Here is a 27,077-nt window from a genome sequence, read left to right as displayed (position 1 = left end):
TGTATTGTCCCTCTTTCCCCGGTGGAGGGGGACTGTTTCCAGATTCCAGCTGGTGATCCTGTACCTGACCACGGACCCCCCCTCTGGCTTGTCTCGCGCCCCCAACTCCGACTGGATGAAGCTCATCTGCTGGACTATTCAAACATGTAGTTGTAGAGTTAGATAAGTTAATTCTTCTCTAAGAGTTCTGGTAAATCGCCTGTCTGTCCTGGGGGAGGATCCCTCCTTCATGTGGACACCCCTGAGGTTTCTGCTTTTTTTCCTGGAATCTGTTTTTTCCTTACCGAGAAGGAGGGTCTAAGTGCAGTGATGTCCAGTTTAGTTTAATCTGTTTAGTTTAGCAATCGGCTTTTGTATTCTACAACTGATTTTATATTCAACATTAACATATATGAATAAATGTAAGCATTGAATGAATCCTAATGTCAACGCCCCTTCAGCTTTACAATCATAAGTCAGTTTATATTCTCATCTGGGGATTTTAGTCAGGTGAGCCAGACTAATGTACTAAAGACCTAAAGACATACAGTTGGCTCTAAAGTGTATATAAAATATGATAAAGATTTATTTCTACAGACTTCCGGCTCTCCTGAAATTGTTTTCATAAAACAAGAGATCTTAGACCAATAAAAGATTTATTTGAGAAACAGAATATTGGATGTTGTATCACAACAATGAAAGTCTTCTTGCTGTCATACTTTAGTATGCAGCCTGACCAGTTTGGATCAGAACCAGAACCTCCAGAGTGCAGATGCTAATGGCAGAAACTGATGAGAATTTTCAAAAAAATTTAAATATGAAACAAACATCCAATCAGAAGCAGCAATGCCAACTTTCCTAAGTAAGCCCCACCCTCATTTCTGAATAGTGGGTGGAGCCATCATCAAATACCTGTGCCTGCTTACAAAAGCCAGTCTTACATGCAGAAAGTGAAATAAAACCAAACAAACAGAAGTTTTCATTAGACCCAAAAACACTTTCCTGCTGTAAAAACACACAAGGGAGTTTTTGTGTTTTTTAATTCACTTTTCTTGAAAGTGAATTAAATGTGTCCTCGGATCGGTATAACATTAAGTGAATCCCTGTGATTGAAACTTTTGGTATTCATGAGTGAATGAAGCAAACTCTGAAGGTGATCCAGGAGCTAATGGGTCATGGATTTACTAATCTAGATGTTTAAATCCAGGTAACCGACAAGCAGATGTGGATTAGGACTCAGAGAAACATTAGCTGTTCTGTCAGGTTCTTCAAGGTCAATTTCTCCAAAACAAATCAGGGAAACAGTAAAGTTGGTAAACTGATAACCTTGCGTTATGTCTTTTTGTGGGCGGAGTTACTCTAATTCTAAACTAGTTGATGGTTTATTCAAGTTAAAGCAAGTTAAGGTCTGGGTTCATCTTTTTCAGAAATGTAGTTTTATATTTTTCAGCTTTACTCTAAAAACTAATGAACTGGAGCTTGACAGAAGCAGAACGCCAGTCTCTGAAGTCAGGAACACCCAAAGAACCTTTAGCGGTCCTCCTGCACGGCGGCGGTCCTGTCCAGCAGCAGCTGCCGCAGCTCCTGTGGGTCTGTGACGGGCAGCGAACACCTGAAGTCCTGGCAGACGTAGGCCGTGGCGGCGCCACCCTGTTGGCTCATGGACATCAGGGTGGGGAGCCGCTGGCACAGGAAGCTTTGTGGATCTCCATCAACGAACATCAGAACCTAAAAGAACATAAAGGTACAGCTGGATGACAGCAGCAGGAGGCCCAGGGATCAAGGGTTTCAACAACCACAAAGACTTTTTTTTAATGATTTTCAGATTCCAGACAAACCTCAGAGTCATTCTCATTCTGAAGACGGAGAAACTTCCATCTGAAGTTTATTAATGTGAGGAAGTTAACCGTATTGGACAGGAACTACCCCCCCATAGCAGGTAAAACGGCAGAACTCAAACCACAACCTGGCTAAGAAATGACAAACGTGATGCTTTTAGTTTAACCAGAACTCAAGTCATGATGAACTCAAAGAGGATCTTCTCCATGTGTTCCTGCACTGCAGCTTCCGCGGCAGAATCTATTTTTGGCATCAAATCTGACTCAAACACTCAGATTGTAAAGTTCTGTTGACCTGAGAGTCAATCCAGACAGCAGGAAGCAGCTCCGACCCCCTGACCTGCTGCAGGATACAGGGCTCCAAGGTAGCTTAGCACAGGCTGGGACCAACATGTGATGGTCCTGAAGATCCGTCTCTGAACATGTGATGGTCCTGATGGTCCTGGACTACAAAGCCAAAGTTACCAACCTACTCAGTGACACAACCACATAAAAAGCACTGAGAAGAGACACAACCAGCAGCTACAGGAAAAGGTTATAGACTGCCTATAAAGACTGGAGAGAGATCAAGTCATCGACAAGCCACTATATCACAGACTGTACCCAGGTAATACCACTCCATGCATCTATGGCCTCCCAAAAATCCACAAGGAAGGAATACCACTGAGACCCATTGTCAGCAGCATTGACTCCATCACTTACAACATGGCTAAACACCTGGCTACTATTTTGGCCCCTCTAGTTGGCAACACAGAGCATCATGTTAGGAATTCACAAGATTTTGCAAACAAAGTCAAACATCTTCAGCTGGATTCTGACGAGAAGATGGTGTCTTACGACGTAACTTCCCTCTTCACCTGCACTCCCACCACGGAGGCAGTGATTTCAGTGAGGAAGAGATTACTACAGGAGTCTCAGCTACAAGACAGAACAAATCTGACACCAGACCACATCTGCGAACTGCTGGAAGTGTGCCTCAATTCCACGTATTTCCAATTCAGGGGAAACTTCTACAGGCAGAGACACGGCTGTGCTATGGGCTCTCCAATCTCGCCCATTGTGGCCAATTTGTAAATGGAAGAAGTCGCGAGAAGAGCCCTGGACTCTTTCCCAGGTATTACTCCAAGCCACTGGTTCACTTGGGTCAAGATCAAAATCCAGGAAGTGGAGACTTTCACAGATCATATCAACGCAGTCGACGAGAACATCAAGTTCACCAGGGAAGACACAAAGGACAACACCCTAGCCTTTCTAGACTGTGCAGTGACCATTGGAGAGGACAGACAGCTCCAGGTTGAAGTGTACAGGAAGCCTACTCACATAGATCAGTACCTGTTATTTGACTCAAACCACCCCTTACAGCAATAACTAGGCGTCATCAGGACACTACAACACAGAGCCCAGGAGGTGCCCACAAGCTCTGACGGAAAAGAAGAAAGAAGAGCAACATATCCACCAAGCCCTCCGAACCTGTGGATATCCCAAGTGGGCATTCACCAGATCCCAACATACAGGAAAACAAGACAAGAGGGATCAAGAGCCGAAAGGGAACAGTATTTCCATTCCTTATGTCTCAGGCCTGTCTGAAAAACTAAAAAGGATTTTCAAACAACATAACATCCCATTTCAGCACAAACCAGTTAATACTCTCAGACAAAAACGGGTTCATCCAAAGGACAAAATTCCCAGCTACAAACAGAGTAATGTTGTGTACTCTATCCACTGCAAAGAGAACTGCAATGAACAGTATATAGGAGAAACCAAACAACCTCTACACAAGCGGACCTGAGTCTGCAGTGCGTCTCCACCTGAAGGCCACAAACCACTCTTTCCAGGACAGTGAAGTCTGAATTCTAGCCAGAGAGAAAGGATGGTTTGAGCGAGGAGTGAAAGAAGCCATCTTTGTCAAGAAGGATAAACCTTCTCTTAATAAGAATGGTGGTCTCAGGTTTATTCTTCCATCCATCTATGGCAGTGTTCTGAAACCTAAACAAACCAAACCAGTTCCACCTGAGTCGTTAACAGCTGAAAGAGATGACCAGTTTGGGGAGGGAGTCACTGGCTCCCCAACCCCCAGCCGAAGACAAAGGACTATTAACGACCCGAAACCATGTAGGCTAAGTAGACAATACTATCCAGTTTCAGGTCTGAGTCCTCTCCCATGAGCGCATACAGTATATACCAGCTCTTTTACCAGCTAATTCAGAATTGACAAAGCCGTTTGGGAGGGTGTGAAGCGTCTTGAACTTTAAAAACCAAGTCCAGATGACAGCCCCTATACCTACAACTATGATTAATAGTTATAGGTATAGTAATCAATTTAGAATTAATCATACTAATCATAATCATAGCACAAGTACACATAAAAAACAAGTTGAAAAGTCCAAAACAGACAAAAACTGAAAATAATCATTAACTGAAATATGTCCAATTTCAACAGAAAAAGACTGATCAGAAATCTGTATGTAGCCACAATAGTAAGGCATTTCTCTGAGGCAGGGAGCCTTGGCAAGACTGTTTTGCAGCTATGTGTGTGAGTCGATGGCATAAACTCACGGAAGAGTAGTTTGTTCAAAGGTCTGGTTGATCCAGTTAGAAGTTACACCGAAGTGCGGTTTAAGGTTTAAATAGACAGCTATCAGAAATGCAGCCAGCCACAACAGATCAGCAACAACTAGAGCTTGGATGACAGGAAGTGGCTATGTGACCCGGATGTTAATATAAAGAACTGACCCCACCGCAATAAGAGCGCCCAGGTGTTCCAAATCTGTGATGCAAGTGGGACACTGATCCGGGTTACACAGACAACCCGTCTAACAAACGGAATGGATTCTTGAACGTCACATGCTGATGAAGAACAACCCCACATCCCCTGAAGAGAAGCAGCAGTCACGCTTGAGAGGGCCTCCTTCTGGACCTGCTCAGTCACCATGATGACCTTTGTCTGGACCTAGAGGTGGAACATCTGGGTCCACCATGAAAATTCTGTGTAATGTTCACAGTGCTGCATTTTAGCATTTTAAAAGGAAGGAGATGTTAAGACAGAAGATGAAAAGTATGAAACTGTGTCTTTTTAAGGCTATCAGTCTTCAGAGACATGAGGAACCATGTTGGTGGCCTCCATACCGTCCACATGAACTACATTCCAAAAATAAAACACAAGTGTCAAAGTGAAGCTACATGTCTAATCGATCAGTTCAGGTCTAACAGCCAAATCCATGAGACCCTGCAGATCTTTGAAGATCGTCTGACACTTTTCCTCACCAGCAGGTTCCGTTTTCAGAGGAGTTCCAGGCTCAGACGGATCAAAAACCTGACATCTGTAGTTGTTATGAGCAACAACAACACAAGTTCATGTACTCTTATTGACAGTTAAGGGCAGTTTCCACTCTTTACTGATATTTTTGGGTTTATTATGTTGTTAACTCCATCCAGAAGATCAGCTGCAGACCCTCCCGAAGGTCCAAAGTCGTGAGGGTGATTCTGGGTTTCCTGTTAGAAACACCGGATTACCTTTCTCAATAGGAATCTTTCCGGACAAAATGAAAACGGGAAAAGTCAAATCACTTTATAAAAGTGAAGACAAAGACTTCATCAATTGCAGACTGATGTCTGCCAAAATTTCCAAAAATATTAGAAAAGCTATTAGTAACCAGGTTGGATCAATTCATGACCAGAGAGGCAAATTCCTTTTATGGCTCTAATGGAATTTACTGAGGAAATATTCAAACCAACCAACAATAACACAATAACACACGATATTAGCATTTTCACTTACCTCACAAAACAATTTAACACAATAAAACATAAAATTGTACTTCACAAACTCCATAAATATGGGATTTGTGATCACATCACTGCAGTGATCATCTCATCTCATGACAGCAAACGTGCACGTGACGGCAGCAAACGTGCACGTGACGGCAGCAAACGTGCACGTGACTGGAGCAAACGTGCATGTGACTGGAGCAAACGTGCATGTGACGGCAACAAATATGCACATCTGTTGCCATCATGTGCACGTGACGGCAGCAAACGTGCACGTGACGGCAGCAAATATCCATGTGACTGGAGCAAACGTGCATGTGACGGCAACAAACATGCACATTTGTTGCCATCATGTGCACGTGACGGCAGCAAACGTGCACGTGACGGTAGCAAACGTGCATGTGACGGCAGCAAACGTCTATGTTACGGCAGCAAATATCCATGTGACTGGAGCAAACGTGCATGTGACGGCAACAAACATGCACATTTGTTGCCATCATGTGCACGTGACGGCAGCAAACGTGCACGTGACGGTAGCAAACGTGCATGTGACGGCAGCAAACGTGCATGTGACGGCAACAAATATGCACATTTGTTGCCATCATGTGCACGTGACGGCAGCAAACGTGCACGTGACGGCAGCAAATATCCATGTGACTGGAGCAAACGTGCATGTGACGGCAACAAACATGCACATTTGTTGCCATCATGTGCACGTGACGGCAGCAAACCTGTACGAGACGGGAGCAAACGTGCATGTGACAGCAGCAAACGTGCACGTAAAGGCAGCAAACGTGCACGTGACGGCCGCAAACATGCACCTGACGGCAGCAACATGCACGTGACGGCAGCAAACGTGCACCTGACGGGAGCAAACGTGCACGTGACGGCAGCAAACGTGCACGTGACAGCGGCAAACGTGCACAAGACGGCAGCAAACCTGCACGTGACGGTAGCGAACGTGCATGTGGCGGGAGCAAACGTGCATGTGACGGGAACAAGCGTGCATGTGACAGCAGCAAACGTGCACATTTGCTGCCATCACGTGTACGTGACGGCAGCAAACGTGCACGTGACGGGAGCAAACGTGCATTTGACGGCAGCGAACGTGCACGTGACGACAGCGAACGTGCACGTGATGGCAGCGAACGTGCATGTGACGGCAACGAACGTGCACGTGACGGGAGCAAACGTGCATGTGACGGGAGCAAGCGTGCATGTGACAGCAGCAAACGTGCACCTGACGGGAGCAAACGTGACGGCAGCAAACGTGCATGTGACGGCAACGAACGTGCACATTTGCCGCCATCACGTGTACGTGACGGGAGCAAACGTGCACGTGACGGGAGCAAACGTGCATTTGACGGCAGCGAACGTGCACGTGACGGCAGCGAACGTGCATGTGACGGCAACGAACGTGCACGTGACGGGAGCAAACGTGCATGTGACGGGAGCAAACGTGCATGTGACAGCAGCAAACGTGCACGTGACGGCAGCAAACGTGCACGTGACGCAACGAACGTGCACGTGATGGGAGCAGACGTGCACGTGACGGCAGCAAACATGACGTGTCAGACGATGGCTCCCCCCCCCCCCCCCCCCAATGAACACAAAAGCCACACAACTGGTAAAGCAAACAAATGACAAAATCTATCTGAGACTTTGAATTTTCGCTCGTTCCACTGATGTTCTACAGATGATCAGGAAGCAGAACACTTCAGAACCTTTTCTTTCTGGAGAGACGGTATGTAAACATGCTCAGAGAACGCTGGACTGGTTAGATGTTTAAAGACATCTTAGCCGTCTGCCATCGTAATAGAGAACAAACCCGCTTCTACGTCTGAGGGAACGAGGATGCTGGAGCCTATCCCAACCACTGCTGGGGGAGGGTGGGGTTAATTCGTGACAGTTCCCCAGAGCATCACAGGGCCAGAGAAACACAACACTAGGGACAAAACCAGTGAAGCTATGAGGCATGTTTTAGGACTGTGGGAGGGAACCAAAGAGAACCACACAGGAACCAGGAGAACATGCAGAAAGAACCCAGCTGGGATTTCAACTGACACCTTCTTATAATAAATTTGTAAATCTCTAAAAATGTATTTATGCAAGTCTCTAAATGTTAGATGTTCATTTTCGTGGTATTAGTTGCTTTGTGTTAGATTTCTATCTCCACTGAAAACCACACAGATCTATATATTATTATTATTTTTAATCAGATCCTAAAATGTACACACAGCTGTAAACTGAGACATACATTAAGACACAAAGAAGCACATCCAGATGAAAACTATCATGTCAATGTACAAACATAATACCAAACACAATGTGCGTGACCTTTGACCCGTCATATATTTCCATTTACTGCACTGAACATGTTTCTGCCTGCCTGGTATGTAGAAGACGATGCTGCAGGTAACCGACAGGTGAGTCAAAGCAGAGAAAGAGGAGGAGTTTGTCTGAGTAAACCCAACTGGTTCCCTCTGACCCTGAATGTGAATGCAGCACAGCTCCATCAGTGGAACCTACCGTCCATCCATCCACCATCCATCCATCCATTCAATTCAATTCAATTCAATTTTATTTGTATAGCCCAAAACCACAACAGTCGTCTCGATGGGCTTCGAAGTGAAACATAAACTCAAAATGATCACCAATACAAAGAATACAAACTGACTAATCTAAACTGGCATCCCTGCCCTTAGACCCCCCTCTCTGTGAGGAAAAACTCCCAAAAAAAACGGATTCCGGAAAAAACGAAGAAACCTCAGGGGTGTCCACATGAAGGAGGGATCCTCCCCCAGGACAGACAGGCGATTTACCAGAACTCTTAGAGAAGAATTAACTTATCTAAATCTACAACTACATATATAAAGTCCAGCAGACGAGCTTCATCCAGCCGTGGTTGGGGGGACAGTCAGGGGGGGCGAGTCGAGCTGGAGACAGGAACCACAGCCAGGTGGAGGAGCAGGAGCCGAGACGAGTTACACCAGGGGTGGGCAATTCCAGGCCTCGAGGGCCGGTGTGTCTGCATGATTTCCAGATAGTCTTGCCCTACTCATGGCTGATTACCTAGTTCAGGTGTGTCCAGCCAATCAGAACATGCCAGAGCAGGGAATGCTGGAAAACATGCAGGAATGCGGCCCTCAGTGCCCACCTCTGAGGTACACGGTCAGGTACAGGAGCACGGATGAACCAACTAGAGCCTCTTTTCCTCTTCCCCAGGAGGGGAGAGGAAAAGAGGGACAATACATGAATCACTGCACCAAACAGAGACATGGAGAACTAAATGATGAATAATGATCAAGAATAGAGGAGAGGAAGGGTAGAAGTAGATGAGAAAAGAGGACAGAACCCCAGAGCACCATAGTTACCCCAGCTTCAACTTCTAGCAGCTTAAAAACAAATAGTTATTGTTATTAAGTTTAATTTAAACACATTAACATTAAGTGAAATAATCTCTGAATACTAATTAGTCTGACAATAAGCCTGTCCACAGAGGAATGTTTTCAGTCTAACTTTGAATGTAGAAACTGAGTCGGCCTCTCTTCCATGAGCTGGGAGTTTATTCCATGAAACAGGGGCTTGGTGGCTAAACGCTCTACCTCCAACCGTACTTTTACTAATTCTAGGAACCACAAGCAGTCCTGCATTTTGCGAGCGAAGTCTTCTTATTGGATGGTAAGGGACTATGAGGTCCTTAATATAGGACGGGGCCATTCCATGTAAGGCCTTCTAGGTTAACAGGAGGATCTTGAACTTGATTCTAGAATCAACTGGGATCCAGTGAAGTGAAACTAACACAGGAGTGATGTGATCTCTTCTGCTAGTTCCAGCTAACAATCTAGCAGCTGCGTTCTGAACAAGCTGGAGACTTCTTAAGGAACTCTTAGGACACGCTGCTAACAAGGAGTTACAGTAATCCAGCCTGGACGTAACAAATGCATGGATGAGTTTTTCAGCATCACTCTTAGAAAGTATATTTCTGATCTTAGCAATATTCCGCAGGTGAAAAAAGGCAGTTCTGCACGCCTGAGATATGTGAGCCTTAAATGATAAATCCTGGTCAAGTAAAACCCCAAGGTTTCTAACTGTGGAATTGGGGGCTATATTATACCATCCAGGGAGACTATCTGAGCAGACAGAGCATCTCTGAGGTTTTTAGGACCAAGTATAATGACCTCAGTTTTTTCTGGGTTCAAGAGGAGGTAATTAATTGTCATCCAGGTCTTGATGTCACTGATGCAGGCGTTCATTTTCTCTATCTGGTCATTCTGGTCAGGCTTCATGGATAAATACAACTGTGTATCGTCGGCATAACAATGAAAATTAATGCTGTGTTCCCTGATTATGTTTCCTAGGGGTAGCATATAAAGCATAAACAGGATGGGTCCTAAAACTGAGCCCTGTGGGACTCCTGTAGGTGGCAGTAAAGCTGCTTAACTACAACTCTTTCTAGGATTTTAGAAACAAAGGGGAGGTTTGATATCGGTCTATAGTTGGCCAAGATGCTAGGATCCAAACTGGGCTTTTTCAGAAGAGGTTTAACAACTGCATATTTAAAAGACTGTGGCACGTAACCCGTTTCCAGAGAGGCATTTATCATTGTTAATATGGGATCATTAATTAGGGGAAAAGTTTCTTTAGAAAGTCTAGTGGGAATTGGGTCTAACAGACACGTTGAGGATTTGGAGGACGTAATAATTGATGTTATTTCCGCTTGATCCACAGCAGTGAAGCAGTCTAATGTTACAGAGGTTTCTATGGATGCCTCCATTTCTACCGCTTCAGCCTGTTCTGGGCTGATAGTAGGAATAACTTGATTTAACTTATGTCTAATATTTGAGATTTTACTATCGAAAAATGTAAGAAAATCATCAGAGCTGAGAGAAACAGGAACATGTGGTTCTACTGAGCTCTGACTGCGAGTTAATTTAGCAATAGTGCTAAAAAGAAATCTTGGATTGTTTCCATTCTCTGATATTAAGGTTGAATAGTACTGGCTTCTAGCTCTACGCAGAGCTTTTTTATAATTTAATAGGCTATGTTTCCAGATATCCAGAGACTGCTCTGAACCGGAGCGGCGCCATTCTCTTTCCAACTTACGGGTTTCTCGTTTAAGAGAACGAGTTTCAGCGTTAAACCACGGTGCTACTCGGTTTTGTCTGACGAACTTAGGTTTCAAGGGGGCAACAACATGGAGTGTACTCCTGAGGGCTTGTAAGGCATCATTAACAAAGTGGTCATTTATACTAGGACTGATACTATGGGAGCTGGTCTCAGAGTATTTTCTCAGAATGTCACTAAGTACTGGCTGAACTGTGTGTTTAAACTCAGACACAGAACGGTCAGTTAAGGTTCTTCTAAGCTGTTTCTTATTCACTGGGGCAGAAGGATGTTCCAGTGTAAGCTGGAAGGTAATCAGAAAGTGATCAGAAATGATGGGGTTAAGAGGAAGGACACTCAGCTGGCTGATCTCTATACCATGGGTTAGAACAAGGTCCATGGTGTGCTTATGACAGTGAGTGGGTTCATTCACACTTTGGGTGAAACCAACATCATCTAATAAAGCTGCAAAAGCCTTTCCTAGACAGTCACTGGGGTCATCAACATGAATATTAAAATCCCCTAATATTATAGTTTGATCAGAATCTAAGACAATAGTCGATAGGAAGTCGGAAAACTCAGTTAAAAATTCTGAATATGGGCCGAGGGGGGCGATAAATAATTATGAGTAAAAGAGGTGAATCCTTCCATCATCCTTCCATCATCCATCCATCCATCCATCCATCATCCATCCATCCTTCCATCATCCATCCATCATCCATCCATCCATCCATCCATCATCCATCCATCCATCCATCCTTCCATCATCCATCCATCATCCATCCATCCATCCAACATCCATCCATCCATCCATCATCCATCCATCCATCCATCCATCCTTCCATCATCCATCCATCATCCATCCATCCATCCATCCATCATCCATCCATCCATCCATCCATCCTTCCATCATCCATCCATCCATCATCCATCCATCCATCCATCCATCCATCCATCCATCCATCCATCATCCATCCATCCATCCATCCATCCTTCCATCATCCATCCATCATCCATCCATCCATCCAACATCCATCCATCCATCCATCATCCATCCATCCATCCATCCATCCATCCTTCCATCATCCATCCATCATCCATCCATCCATCCATCCATCATCCATCCATCCATCCATCCATCCATCATCCATCCATCCATCCATCCAACATCCATCCATCCATCCATCATCCATCCATCCATCCATCCATCCATCCATCCTTCCATCATCCATCCATCCATCATCCATCCATCCTTCCATCATCCATCCATCATCCATCCATCCATCCAACATCCATCCATCCATCCATCATCCATCCATCCATCCATCCATCCATCCATCCTTCCATCATCCATCCATCCATCATCCATCCATCCATCCTTCCATCATCCATCCATCATCCATCCATCCATCCATCATCCATCCATCCATCCATCCATCATCCATCCATCCATCCATCCATCATCCATCCATCCTTCCATCATCCATCATCCATCCATCATCCATCCATCCATCCATCATCCATCATCCATCCATCCATCCAGCATCCATCATCCATCCATCATCCATCCATCCATCCATCATCATCCATCCATCCATCATCCATCCATCATCCATCCATCCATCCATCCTTCCATCATCCATCCATCCATCCATCCATCCATCATGCATCCATCCATCCATCCATCCATCATCCATCCATCCATCCATCCATCCATCCATCCATCATCCATCCATCCTTCCATCATCCATCATCCATCCATCATCCATCCATCCATCCATCATCCATCATCCATCCATCCATCCAGCATCCATCCATCATCCATCCATCCATCCATCCTTCCATCATCCATCCATCCATCCATCCATCCATCATCCATCATCCATCCATCAATCCATCCATCCATCATCCATCCATCATCCATCATCCATCCATCATCCATCCATCCATCATCCATCCATCCATCATTCATCCATTCATCCATCATCCATCCATCCATCCATCCATCATCCGTCATCCATCATCCATCCATCATCCATCCATCCATCATCCATCATCCATCCATCATCCATCCATCCATCATCCATCCATCATCCATCCATCATCCAACATCCATCTATACATCCATCATCCATCCATCATCCATCCATCATCCATCCATCCATCATCCATCCATCATCCATCCATCCATCATCCATCATCCATCATCCATCCATCATCCATCCATCATCCATCCATCATCCATCCATCCATCATCCATCCATCATCCATCCATCATCCATCATCCATCCATCATCCATCCATCATCCATCATCCATCATCCATCCATCATCCATCCAACATCCATCCATCCATCCATCCATCTATACATCCATCATCCATTCATCCATCCATCCATCATCCATCCATCATCCATCATCCATCCATCATCCAACCATCATCCAACCATCATCCATCATCCATCCATCCATCATCCATCATCCATCATCCATCCATCATCCATCCATCATCCAACCATCATCCATCATCCATCCATCCATCATCCATCATCCATCATCCATCCATCATCCATCCATCATCCAACCATCATCCAACATCCATCCATCCAGCTGAAATGAGACTCAAAACCAAACGTTTGTTCGATATGATGATGAAAACAAACCAGAAAAAAAAATTTTTTTTTCTGATCTGTAACTGAAACATCGGCGAGTTCACGCCCGCAGACATTTCTGTGAGAAGGTGGCAGGAGCAAAAGAGCTCAACATTGACCTTTAAATACCCCAGTATAACCCCCCTCAGCAGACCGGGTTCGACCTCACAAACATCCAGACGCTTAGTGTTTTCACAGTGGACCCCCCCCACCAGAGATTGGCTCCTTACCTTGAACGGTAGAAAGATGGTGTGAGCTGCAGCAAGCAGAGCGGCTGTGTCTGCAGCGCCCTTCTGACCACAGATCACAATCTGCAGGAGAGCACATGTGGAGGGGGGGGGGGGGGGGGGGACTTTAGTACTGTCAGTCTTTCTTTATTTACTTTGTCCAACAGCTGAACAGACAGATCAGAGATGAAGGCCTCTTGTGTTGGAAAGATTGTAATGTTACAACAGGAGTTCTGGATCTTCTGACACACCAGGTGTACAGTCCAGACCAAAAGTTTGTCCTGTATTTTTCTATAAACCCCCTTTTTAATTGAGGCTAAACTTTTATTAAATACGTTTGTCTCCTTTTTTTATTTGGACTGGACGGAAAAGACGAAGAGGAAAGAAGGGAGGGATGTTGGAGAGGGGGAGTAAGGGCACAGAAGAAAGGGAGAGAAGGGAGTTAATGAGATCTGGAGGAGGATTACAGGGGGGGGGGGTTACAATCATTAAGCAACAAGATGCTGGAGGATTATCATCATTACTGTCTGGTGTGTGACGATAACCACATCACTGCACTTTTATTTTTTTAAGTTCTGCACATGGTTTGTGATTGAAACTATAACAAACACATTAAACATTCATCTTTGCTGATAATTTACTTTTTCTAGTCCTGTGTTCAGACTTCAAGGGTTTCTAGGGGAAACCTTTTATCACTGTTCTCCTTCACTCCCTCATGCACTGTGCGGTTAACAACGACACCGCGCCCCCTGCTGGCTCATCACCGCGGTGATGAAAATTCCCACACCGTCACAGCTCTAGTCTGGTGTTAATGTTAGTCAAAAGGGGCGGGCCCCAAGAGTGGTGGGAGGTCCCTGAGGAGCGTAGTAAACATTCCCTGACCAGGCTCTAGATCAAAGTTTTCATTGAATTTGATTAATGGTTTGGCTTCACCAGCAGATAGATGTGGTTCCAGGTCTGCAGATGGCTTGGTCTCCTCTACAGACCATCTGCATTTAAAGAGTTAGTTTGATCTGGAACCATCACCGGGTTTGGACCACATGATTCTGGGTTAGGGTTTACCCATCCATCCCTGGTTTTCTACGACACCTCCACACACGCTTACCTGTGTGAGCGTGTGGTGATGGGCCATCAGAGCTCGGACCATCTCTGGTAAGGATATTGGGACCTGGGTCAGCTTCTTGGAAAAGGCGGCAAGCAGCTTCAGGGACGTCTGGGTCCGGTCCTGTCCAGTGAAGCTGCTCAGGCGCAGAAGGTTGGAAGCTGACACAGAGTTAGCGCTGGGCTCTGCTCCATCCTGGTCTGGACACAAAATGATTTGAATTAACAGTTATTTCTGTACCAGTAGAACATCCATGGGAGAATACACAGACTCACAGGTCCACCTTGCTACTACTGGGTTGGACCCCCTTTTGCTTTCAGAACCGCCTTCATCCTTGGTGGCATCGATTCAACAAGGTTCTGGAAACCTTCCTCAGATTTGTTTTTGTACTTGTTGGTGTGTGCAGTCATGTATGTGAAGGTTTGTGGAGCCAACAGGTGTGTTTGCAATATTTTAGTGTATGGATGGGTGTGTCTGTGGACAGGCCCCGCCCTTTTGACAAACATCAACATGTCAAAGTTACAATGACAAAGCTCTGGCAGCGTATTGCCCCTTCTTGTCTGTCTTTCTGTAACCAACCCCCAACCACCTCCCTTTGTACCCAAAGGGTAGCCCACCTGCCCCACTGCCCCTCTGTCCTCCATCAATAATGTTTAATGCTGCAAATCACTGTGTATTCCTTTCAAAGCAAAAGCAACAGGAGTCAAGTGGTATTTATCTAAGCTATAAACTGATCAAAGGTTTTTTTATCTGAATCTCTGGAGAACCAATCCGCTTTTGGCAGATCGACTAATCTTCCATGATTTTAGCCGTTCAGCCCGTGAAGGAGGAGTGATCAGAAATATGTTGGCTGTTTGAAAACCACCAGGACTAAAAACGATGAATTTCTGATTTTTTTTAAATCTGTGTAATACTTTAGGATCAAAATATCAATAACAAACTAATGAGTTCACTTCCTAAAGTAGATCTTTCTTCTCTGACTGAAGATCTAGCCTGAAAAACAACATCTTCATCATCGTCTGGCGTTCTCTCACCCTCTTTCAGCTGAAGCAAGATTGTGTCGTCCTTTGGATCGCTGCAGAAGTAGCCTCCTCCCTGCTCATCTTGAAACAAGGAGTCCTGCCGGAGCTGCAGCTCCTCAGCCCAGACCAGCCACTCTGTCTGCATTGTGGCCTCGTACAGGTCCAGGAGACCACAGATGACGAAGGCGTAGTCATCCAGGAAGCCGGCAATTGGAGGAGATCTGGAAAGGCAGAGGAAGGTTAGACCAGCTGGACTGAAGATGTTGTTCTTGTGCTGCTGTAAAGAAAGTGACCACACTAACCAGGACTCCATTGTCTGGGTTTGACAGATGCACAGTCAGCGATGACAGGTTTATTAACCAGTCGACTGACAAAAGAATGCTGTCTCTGAATCTACTTTAATCATTGCTAAAATGTGAAAGATTTGATTTAAATGAAGATATTTGTTTAAAACCTAATGTGTCATCATCTACAGATAGGGCTAAATATACTGTCCGAGTGATGGACGAGCTTCGATAAAGAAACCCGACAGTTATGCAGATGACTCTCAGATGGAGTGACCTTCTCTGTCAGATCATGTAGATTTGTGATGGATTATGTTTTCTTCTGGAGATTCCACTTTGCAGATTAACCAGTTTACAATGAGAGCACAAGTATGGGACGTCCAGAGAAAATCCATCACATTTCTACAAGATCTCACAGGGTCAGAGGTCATTGCACCACGGGTCAGAGGTCATTGCACCACGGGTCAGAGGTCATTGCATCCCGGGTCAGAGGTCATTGCACCACGGGTCAGAGGTCATTGCATCCCGCGTCAGAGGTCATTGCATCCCGGGTCAGAGGTCATTGCACCACGGGTCAGAGGTTGCAGACAGTTTCGAGTGAAAGATGCAAACGATAATTACAATATTTTCAAAGGATTTCCAGGGAGCAGTTCAGGAGTTTCAGACTAACAGCAGCAGGAAGAAGTCCAGTCTGTCACTGAAGGTTAGCGATAACACTGCATCATACAGGGGGTGGGTGTCATCTCCACCCTTTCTGCCACCTCCTTCAATGAGACAAGAGACATCCCCATAAATGGAGCAGACCACTCCTTGAGGCCCTCCAGTGTCCTAAAAGGTCTTTGGAAGAGGTCTCTGCACTCCAAAAGACCGCCGTCTCCTCAGCAGAGGGAGCTGACTTCTTTTTATCTAGATCAGGGGTCGGCAACCTTTTTTACTCAAAGAGCCATTTGGGACCGCCCCTAATAAAAAAAAGAAAGCACCCGGAGCCACAACCCGTTTTGACATCATTATTTATATTATGCATGTATATATTATTCAAAGGTGCTCATTACGTCGATCTTCAATGAGTGTAGATCGCGGGCCAGAAAAGATAAAAAAAAAAAAAAAGTACTTCTTTAAAATCCACCAAAGTCCTCACTGAGAAGTACGGGACTTGATTGACATGTAGATTGGCCAATCGGACATCGTCTGAAGCATACGTCGCTGCAAATGCACATTATGTTCTTTAAAAGATGATACCGCGGTCGCGTGTGGGCGGAGCTACTGGTTCTGGTCTGATCGCTGCATGGAGCGATGTGTTCATCAATGCATGGTAGACACGGAGAATGTGGAGAGATCAGATTTATTATTTTGAAGAGTTCTACTTGGTAATCATGTTTCCATGTGTGAGTTCATAAAATCATCGCAGAGAAAGTCTCTGCTTCAACTCCCGCAGGGAAAGCTGCGTCTGAATCTGACGCCGTGTTTGCATCTCTGACAGAGTTTGAAGCCAAAGCCTCTTTACCTGCTTTTCCTCTCTACCTGTTCACCTGTTCATATCCTCTGCAGCTGAGATTTGTTTCCCCCGCGCTCCTCAGTGTGTCCTACACAGAGAGTGCTAAATACGATAATCCGGGCGCTCCAGCGCCGCACAAGGATGAAAGAGCCGGACGCAGGTTATAGCGGGGATAGAGCGGGTTAAGAAAATGAATGGAAGAAGGCGGCCCGCTGAAGAAATATTCAATATTGTACACATTTTATTATTAGTCTGAACTACCTTTTATCTAGAAAAATCTTTTATTTTATCAGTCCAGTACGGAAAAAAACATCAACAAAAGCTGTGTTGGGCGGTTTTTGGCTGGGTCTGGCAGTTTTCAGATGACTTTTGGGCTGGAAAACTGTGACTCTATCTGGCAACGCTGGCGCGAACTCTCAGTCTGTCATCAGCGAGTTGCTCTCTGCCCCGCGGCACGTCAAGTTCCCGGCAGAAGATCGGAGTGTTAAGCCGCCCCGCGTGTGTCCTCCTGCTATCAGCTCTGCAGGTCTCGCCCGATAAATACGAGCTCATTACGAAGCTGTTTCGTACGTGGCACGCGCTTCGTACGGAGCCAGCAGGGCCTTTGAAATGCCATGAAAAATGAACAAACTCAAATAAAATTTATTTATTCTAAAATACTCATTATTTTCCAAAGTCACAGGGAGCCACAACAGATGGATGAAAGAGCCACATGTGGCTCCGGAGCCATGGGTTGCCGACCCCTGATCAAGAGCATCAGTGTTGTGTGTCCGCTCCACTTTATAGTTGAAGTGAGTACCCAACAGTCCACTCTCTGTGTCCCTGGATGATCACGAGTACTGGCAGAAGTCCACCACCAGCTCTGCAGTTTTTTCCTGTGTTGATCTAGTTCCACTAAGTTCAGTCCACAAAGTTCTGGATCGGTTCTTTGTAGTTCCCGTTATTGTCCTCCATGATCAATGAGAGCATCGTCTAGGAACCTCAGCAGGAGACCGGATCCTGCGCGTGAATCCCGCTATGAGCCAGAACTGCACGGCGGTGGACCTGGACTCTCTTCACCTTGTAGACTATGATCTCTCCTTCAGAGGCTGTTCGTTAGGAACAAACTTAAGAACAACGCCTCAGTCCACTCTTCAGAACAAACTTCGCGTCAGTGACTGGGCTGCGGTGAGCGTCAGGTCACAGATGTGGATATTCATGAGGCGAGTCTATAAACGGCAGCCTGTCCCTTTGAAATTCTCTGATGGTTTCTCCGTACCGGTTCTCATCCTCCAAAGGCCTTCGGTGGCACAAAGGCTGACTGTGATTTCAGACGTCCTTACAGCTGAGAGCACTCTGTACTCCAGTCCCTTCACTTCCTATTCCCTCCGTTTATCCCACCTCCTACAATGACACCTCTGGCAGTGAGTGCAGGAGGATAGACGCTGACAGGAGGACCGATAGAGCAGTGTCAGGAGAGGCGGATGCTCAAAGGCTGAAGCCTGGGAGATGATAGAGATGTGAGGAGTCCTGTTTTATCTGCAGACACACTTCCATTGAAAGGAGACAGCCAGAGAGCTGGAGGGCTGGACTGAAGATTGGAGCCGTGATGAAGTTATGTGGAAATAGAAAGGAGCCGTCTCACTGGGGTCCTCCAAACGGGCCACTGCTTGGTGAAGTAAGATGACCTCCACCTGAACTCGTGGACATCTGCTCTCCACATTGGACCCTTCCTCTGGAGGAGAGCTCAGCTAGTGGTTCAAGCTTCCCATCCAACCTTTACTGCTGAGTCCATGAGTCTTGAGCAGTCCAAGTCCCAGGCAGACGCTCTACCATCAGTCCACTGAGCTGGAGGTTTTTCAGATGTTACTGGGAAATGATCAGTCTGACCCTCCAAATCCACCCGGACTCGAATATGTATCACTTGGTACGACCCGTTTCCCTTTACACCTGACTTCATAGCTTCAGGCTGGAGTCAGATATGCGTTTACCAACCGCAGTCCTGGTAGTCAGTGTCCAGGTCAGCAGTTTGAAGAACTTCTGAGGTTGCTGGGAAGGAGCAGAGAAACTGGATCCAGATTTTTTATAATTCACACCTCCAACGGCACCATCAGAAGAAGATCTCCAAACCCACACAGATACATTTAGCTTCACATGCAGAATTACATCCACATCCCGATACCAGAGCTGGACTCCCCGGGGGTTGAACCTTTCCTTAACCACTCAGCTGAGGAGAGTGAAAAACCTGACAAAGGCTGCAGTCCTCTGATTCCCAGCTTCTCAGCAGTGACCTTATTGATGGAGATTAATTTGAAGCGGTTCTTAGTATGACAGGATGTTTCCATAACGCCGTTATAATGCTGCACCAGCGCCTTCCTATAAAGTCATGTGGAATCTGGAACCACCTGGAAAATCTATGACTTTAAGTCTCCCATTAGCCCAGTTAGATCCAGTCCTCATCAGTCCTTATGGTAAATGATCATATGTGTCTGGAACGGCGACGGATTTATCCTGGAAACCGGCGCGGTAAGCGTTACCAGTGATGACAGCATGGACAGTAATGGAGGAGAGCCGGGCTGTGGAACCAGGCCAGAGGAGGCGTTCATGAGCAGTTGGAGAGCAGTTCATCATGAACATTGTGGCTTTAGAAACATTTTCTGCTGATTTTCTATCATTTCCCACTCCCTCACTCACAGTATTTAGGACACCGGGGTAGCCAACGAAACCAGGGCAGAGGAAGAGGCCGAAGCTCCTAACACCTTCTGACAACAGGAGCCACTTCAGAGGCTTTGAAGGAGAAACCCAAAACACGACCCACAACCGAAACATTTAAAGGGTCTGTTTTAGGAGCGATGATGCATTCAGGGTCTGTTTCAGACACAATGATGCATTCAGGGTCTGTTTTAAGAGCGATGATGCATTCAGGGTCTGTTTTAGAAATGATGATGCATTCAGGGTCTGTTTCAGACACAATGATGCATTCAGGGTCCATTGTAAGGACATATATGCATTCAGGCTCTATTTTAGAAATGAGGCATTCAGGCTCTGTTTTAGGAGCGATGTTGTATTCAGGGTCTAATTTAGGAACGACGATGCATTCAGGGTCCATTCTAGGGACATAGATGCATTCAGGGTCTGTTTTAGGAACGATGATGCATTCGGGGTCTGTTTCAGACACATAGATGCATTCAGGGTCCATTCTAGGGACATAGATGCATTCAGGGTCTGTTTTAGGAACGATGATGCATTCGGGGTCTGTTTCAGACACATAGATGCATTCAGGGTCCATTCTAGGGACATAGATGGATTCAGGGTCTGTTTTAGAAGCGATGATGCATTAAGGGTCTGTTTGAGGAGCGAAGATTGCATTCAGGGTCTGTTTTATGAGCGATAATGCATTCATGGTGTGTTTTAGAAATGATGATGTATTCAGGGTCTGTTTCAGACACGATGATGCATTCAGGGTCTGTTTTAGTAGCAATGATGCATTCAGGGTCTGTTTTAGGAACGATGATGCATTCAGGGTCTATTTTAGAAATGATGATGAATTCATGGTCTGTTTCAGACACAATGATGCATTCAGGGTCTATTTTAGGAACGATGATGCATTCAGGGTCTGTTTCAGACACAATGATCCATTCAGGGTCCATTGTAAGGACATATATGCATTCAGGGTCTGTTTTAGGAACGATGATGCATTCGGGGTCTGTTTCAGACACATAGATGCATTCAGGGTCCATTCTAGGGACATAGATGGATTCAGGGTCTGTTTTAGAAGCGATGATGCATTCAGGGTCTGTTTTATGAGCGATAATGCATTCATGGTGTGTTTTAGAAATGATGATGTATTCAGGGTCTGTTTCAGACACGATGATGCATTCAGGGTCTGTTTTAGTAGCAATGATGCATTCAGGGTCTGTTTTAGGAACGATGATGCATTCAGGGTCTATTTTAGAAATGATGATGAATTCATGGTCTGTTTCAGACACAATGATGCATTCAGGGTCTATTTTAGGAACGATGATGCATTCAGGGTCTGTTTCAGACACAATGATGCATTCAGGGTCCGTTTTAGGAGCGATGACGCATTCAGGGTCTGTTTTAGAAATGTTGATGCATTCAAGCTCTATTTTAGGAACGATGATGCATTCAGGGTCCATGCTAGGGACATAGATGCATTCAGGGTCTGAATTAGGAGCCACGATGCATTCAGGGTCCATTCTAAGGAGATAGATGCATTCAGGGTCTGTTTCAGACACAATGATGCATTCAGGGTCTGTTTTAAGAGCGATGATGCATTCAGGGTCTGTTTTAGAAAAGATGATGCATTCAGGGTCTGTTTCAGACACAATGATGCATTCAGGGTCCATTGTAAGGACATATATGCATTCAGGCTCTATTTTAGAAATGAGGTTCTCAGGGTCTGTTTTAGGAGCGATGTTGTATTCAGGGTCTAATTTAGGAACGACGATGCATTCAGGGTCCATTCTACGAGATAGATGCAGTCAGGGTCTGTTTTAGTAGCAATGATGCAGTCAGGGTCTGTTTCAGACACAATGGTGCATTCAGGGTCCATTCTAGGGACATAGATGCATTCAGGGTCTGTTTTAGGAACGATGATGCATTCGGGGTCTTTTTCAGACACATAGATGCATTCAGGGTCCATTCTAGGGACATAGATGGATTCAGGGTCTGTTTTAGAAGCGATGATGCATTCAGGGTCTGTTTGAGGAGCGAAGATTGCATTCAGGGTCTGTTTTATGAGCGATAATGCATTCATGGTGTGTTTTAGAAATGATGATGAATTCAGGGTCTGTTTCAGACACGATGATGCATTCAGGGTCTGTTTTAGTAGCAATGATGCATTCAGGGTCTGTTTTAGGAACGATGATGCATTCAGGGTCTATTTTAGAAATGATGATGAATTCATGGTCTGTTTCAGACACAATGATGCATTCAGGGTCTATTTTAGGAACAATGATGCATTCAGGGTCTGTTTCAGACACAATGATGCATTCAGGGTCCGTTTTAGGAGCGATGATGCATTCAGGGTCTGTTTTAGAAATGTTGATGCATTCAAGCTCTATTTTAGGAACGATGATGCATTCAGGGTCCATGCAAGGGACATAGATGCATTCAGGGTCTGAATTAGGAGCGACGATGCATTCAGGGTCCATTCTAGGGAGATAGATGCATTCAGGGTCTGTTTCAGACACAATGATGCATTCAGGGTCCGTTTTAGGGACATAGATGCATTCAGGGTCTGTTTTAGGAGCGATGATGCATTCAGGGTCTGTTTTAGGAACGATGATGCATTCAGGGTCTATTTTAGAAATGATGATGAATTCATGGTCTGTTTCAGACACAATGATGCATTCAGGGTCTATTTTAGGAACGATGATGCATTCAGGGTCTGTTTCAGACACAATGATGCATTCAGGGTCCGTTTTAGGAGCGATGACGCATTCAGGGTCTGTTTTAGAAATGTTGATGCATTCAAGCTCTATTTTAGGAACGATGATGCATTCAGGGTCCATGCTAGGGACATAGATGCATTCAGGGTCTGAATTAGGAGCCACGATGCATTCAGGGTCCATTCTAAGGAGATAGATGCATTCAGGGTCTGTTTCAGACACAATGATGCATTCAGGGTCTGTTTTAAGAGCGATGATGCATTCAGGGTCTGTTTTAGAAAAGATGATGCATTCAGGGTCTGTTTCAGACACAATGATGCATTCAGGGTCCATTGTAAGGACATATATGCATTCAGGCTCTATTTTAGAAATGAGGTTCTCAGGGTCTGTTTTAGGAGCGATGTTGTATTCAGGGTCTAATTTAGGAACGACGATGCATTCAGGGTCCATTCTACGAGATAGATGCAGTCAGGGTCTGTTTTAGTAGCAATGATGCAGTCAGGGTCTGTTTCAGACACAATGGTGCATTCAGGGTCCATTCTAGGGACATAGATGCATTCAGGGTCTGTTTTAGGAACGATGATGCATTCGGGGTCTTTTTCAGACACATAGATGCATTCAGGGTCCATTCTAGGGACATAGATGGATTCAGGGTCTGTTTTAGAAGCGATGATGCATTCAGGGTCTGTTTGAGGAGCGAAGATTGCATTCAGGGTCTGTTTTATGAGCGATAATGCATTCATGGTGTGTTTTAGAAATGATGATGAATTCAGGGTCTGTTTCAGACACGATGATGCATTCAGGGTCTGTTTTAGTAGCAATGATGCATTCAGGGTCTGTTTTAGGAACGATGATGCATTCAGGGTCTATTTTAGAAATGATGATGAATTCATGGTCTGTTTCAGACACAATGATGCATTCAGGGTCTATTTTAGGAACAATGATGCATTCAGGGTCTGTTTCAGACACAATGATGCATTCAGGGTCCGTTTTAGGAGCGATGATGCATTCAGGGTCTGTTTTAGAAATGTTGATGCATTCAAGCTCTATTTTAGGAACGATGATGCATTCAGGGTCCATGCAAGGGACATAGATGCATTCAGGGTCTGAATTAGGAGCGACGATGCATTCAGGGTCCATTCTAGGGAGATAGATGCATTCAGGGTCTGTTTCAGACACAATGATGCATTCAGGGTCCGTTTTAGGGACATAGATGCATTCAGGGTCTGTTTTAGGAGCGATGATGCATTCAGGGTCTGTTTTAGGAACGATGATGCATTCAGGGTCTATTTTAGAAATGATGATGAATTCATGGTCTGTTTCAGACACAATGATGCATTCAGGGTCTATTTTAGGAACGATGATGCATTCAGGGTCTGTTTCAGACACAATGATGCATTCAGGGTCCGTTTTAGGAGCGATGACGCATTCAGGGTCTGTTTTAGAAATGTTGATGCATTCAAGCTCTATTTTAGGAACGATGATGCATTCAGGGTCCATGCTAGGGACATAGATGCATTCAGGGTCTGAATTAGGAGCCACGATGCATTCAGGGTCCATTCTAAGGAGATAGATGCATTCAGGGTCTGTTTCAGACACAATGATGCATTCAGGGTCTGTTTTAAGAGCGATGATGCATTCAGGGTCTGTTTTAGAAAAGATGATGCATTCAGGGTCTGTTTCAGACACAATGATGCATTCAGGGTCCATTGTAAGGACATATATGCATTCAGGCTCTATTTTAGAAATGAGGTTCTCAGGGTCTGTTTTAGGAGCGATGTTGTATTCAGGGTCTAATTTAGGAACGACGATGCATTCAGGGTCCATTCTACGAGATAGATGCAGTCAGGGTCTGTTTTAGTAGCAATGATGCAGTCAGGGTCTGTTTCAGACACAATGGTGCATTCAGGGTCCATTCTAGGGACATAGATGCATTCAGGGTCTGTTTTAGGAACGATGATGCATTCGGGGTCTTTTTCAGACACATAGATGCATTCAGGGTCCATTCTAGGGACATAGATGGATTCAGGGTCTGTTTTAGAAGCGATGATGCATTCAGGGTCTGTTTGAGGAGCGAAGATTGCATTCAGGGTCTGTTTTATGAGCGATAATGCATTCATGGTGTGTTTTAGAAATGATGATGAATTCAGGGTCTGTTTCAGACACGATGATGCATTCAGGGTCTGTTTTAGTAGCAATGATGCATTCAGGGTCTGTTTTAGGAACGATGATGCATTCAGGGTCTATTTTAGAAATGATGATGAATTCATGGTCTGTTTCAGACACAATGATGCATTCAGGGTCTATTTTAGGAACAATGATGCATTCAGGGTCTGTTTCAGACACAATGATGCATTCAGGGTCCGTTTTAGGAGCGATGATGCATTCAGGGTCTGTTTTAGAAATGTTGATGCATTCAAGCTCTATTTTAGGAACGATGATGCATTCAGGGTCCATGCAAGGGACATAGATGCATTCAGGGTCTGAATTAGGAGCGACGATGCATTCAGGGTCCATTCTAGGGAGATAGATGCATTCAGGGTCTGTTTCAGACACAATGATGCATTCAGGGTCCGTTTTAGGGACATAGATGCATTCAGGGTCTGTTTTAGGAGCGATGATGCATTCAGGGTCTTTTTTAGGAACGATGATGCACTCAGGGTCCATTCTAGGGAGATAGATGCATTCAGGGTCTGTTTCAGACACAATGATGCATTCAGGGTCCGTTTTAGGGACATAGATGCATTCAGGGTCTGTTTTAGGAGCGATGATGCATTCAGGGTCTTTTTTAGGAACGATGATGCACTCAGGGTACATACTAGTAGTATCAGTCCTAGTATAAATGACCACTTTGTTAATGATGCCTTACAAGCCCTCAGGAGTACACTCCATGTTGTTGCCCCCTTGAAACCTAAGTTCGTCAGACAAAACCGAGTAGCACCGTGGTTTAACGCTGAAACTCGTTCTCTTAAACGAGAAACCCGTAAGTTGGAAAGAGAATGGCGCCGCTCCGGTTCAGAGCAGTCTCTGGATATCTGGAAACATAGCCTATTAAATTATAAAAAAGCTCTGCGTAGAGCTAGAAGCCAGTACTATTCAACCTTAATATCAGAGAATGGAAACAATCCAAGATTTCTTTTTAGCACTATTGCTAAATTAACTCGCAGTCAGAGCTCAGTAGAACCACATGTTCCTGTTTCTCTCAGCTCTGATGATTTTCTTACATTTTTTGATAGTAAAATCTCAAATATTAGACATAAGTTAAATCAAGTTATTCCTACTATCAGCCCAGAACAGGCTGAAGCGGTAGAAATGGAGGCATCCATAGAAACCTCTGTAACATTAGACTGCTTCACTGCTGTGGATCAAGCGGAAATAACATCAATTATTACGTCCTCCAAATCCTCAACGTGTCTGTTAGACCCAATTCCCACTAGACTTTCTAAAGAAACTTTTCCCCTAATTAATGATCCCATATTAACAATGATAAATGCCTCTCTGGAAACGGGTTACGTGCCACAGTCTTTTAAATATGCAGTTGTTAAACCTCTTCTGAAAAAGCCCAGTTTGGATCCTAGCATCTTGGCCAACTATAGACCGATATCAAACCTGCCCTTTATTTCTAAAATCCTAGAAAGAGTTGTAGTTAAGCAGCTTTACTGCCACCTACAGGACAACAGCCACTTTGAAGACTTTCAGTCGGGGTTTAGACCTCACCACAGTACGGAAACTGCACTAGTTAGAGTCTCTAATGACTTGTTATTGGCCTCAGAAAAGGGACTAGTTTCTATTCTGGTCCTGTTGGACCTCAGTGCTGCCTTTGACACTATCGACCACGGTATTTTACTCCATAGATTAGAGCAGGACATAGGGATCAGAGGATCTGCTCTCCAGTGGTTTAAATCCTATCTGTCTGATAGGTATCAGTTCGTTAATGTAAATGGCCATTCCTCTCAGTGTACTTGAGTCAACTATGGAGTCCCACAGGACTCAGTCTTGGGACCGATCCTGTTTACGCTTTATATGTTACCCCTAGGAAACATAATCAGGGAACACAGCATTAATTTTCATTGTTATGCCGACGATACACAGTTGTATTTATCCATGAAGCCTGACCAGAATGACCAGATAGAGAAACTGAACGCCTGCATCAGTGACATCAAGACCTGGATGACAATTAATTACCTCCTCTTGAACCCAGAAAAAACTGAGG

The 27,077-nt window shown here is 44.9% G+C and overlaps 1 protein-coding gene across 8 annotated transcripts in view; it reads right to left on the bottom strand.

Moving 5' to 3' along the window:
• Positions 1-618: 618 nt before the first annotated feature.
• spata20 (spermatogenesis associated 20) overlaps positions 619-27,077 on the bottom strand; it is a 43,728-nt gene continuing 17,269 nt past the window's right edge. For 4 of the 8 annotated variants that reach the window (XM_078938063.1, XM_078938064.1, XM_078938069.1 and 1 more), the window contains 4 exons: positions 15,705-15,913; positions 14,674-14,870; positions 13,572-13,652; positions 619-1,707 (listed from right to left, as the gene is read on the bottom strand). In XM_078938063.1, the coding sequence (XP_078794189.1) occupies positions 1,510-1,707; positions 13,572-13,652; positions 14,674-14,870; positions 15,705-15,913 (685 nt within the window). In that variant the 3' untranslated portion in view covers positions 619-1,509. Of the gene's footprint in view, positions 1,708-13,571; positions 13,653-13,694; positions 13,928-14,673; positions 14,871-15,704; positions 15,914-27,077 lie in introns of those variants that run through there. The other 4 variants (XM_078938065.1, XM_078938067.1, XM_078938070.1 and 1 more) reach the window with 2 other exon arrangements.

The sequence above is a fragment of the Oryzias latipes genome, chromosome 19 (genome assembly GCF_053564925.1).
Source record: "Oryzias latipes strain Hd-rR chromosome 19, Olatipes_Hd-rR_3.1".
Taxonomy (NCBI): Eukaryota; Metazoa; Chordata; class Actinopteri; order Beloniformes; family Adrianichthyidae; genus Oryzias; species Oryzias latipes.
The sequence above is the reverse complement of the archived record's forward strand: the minus strand, read 5'-3'. Positions and strand labels throughout refer to the sequence as shown.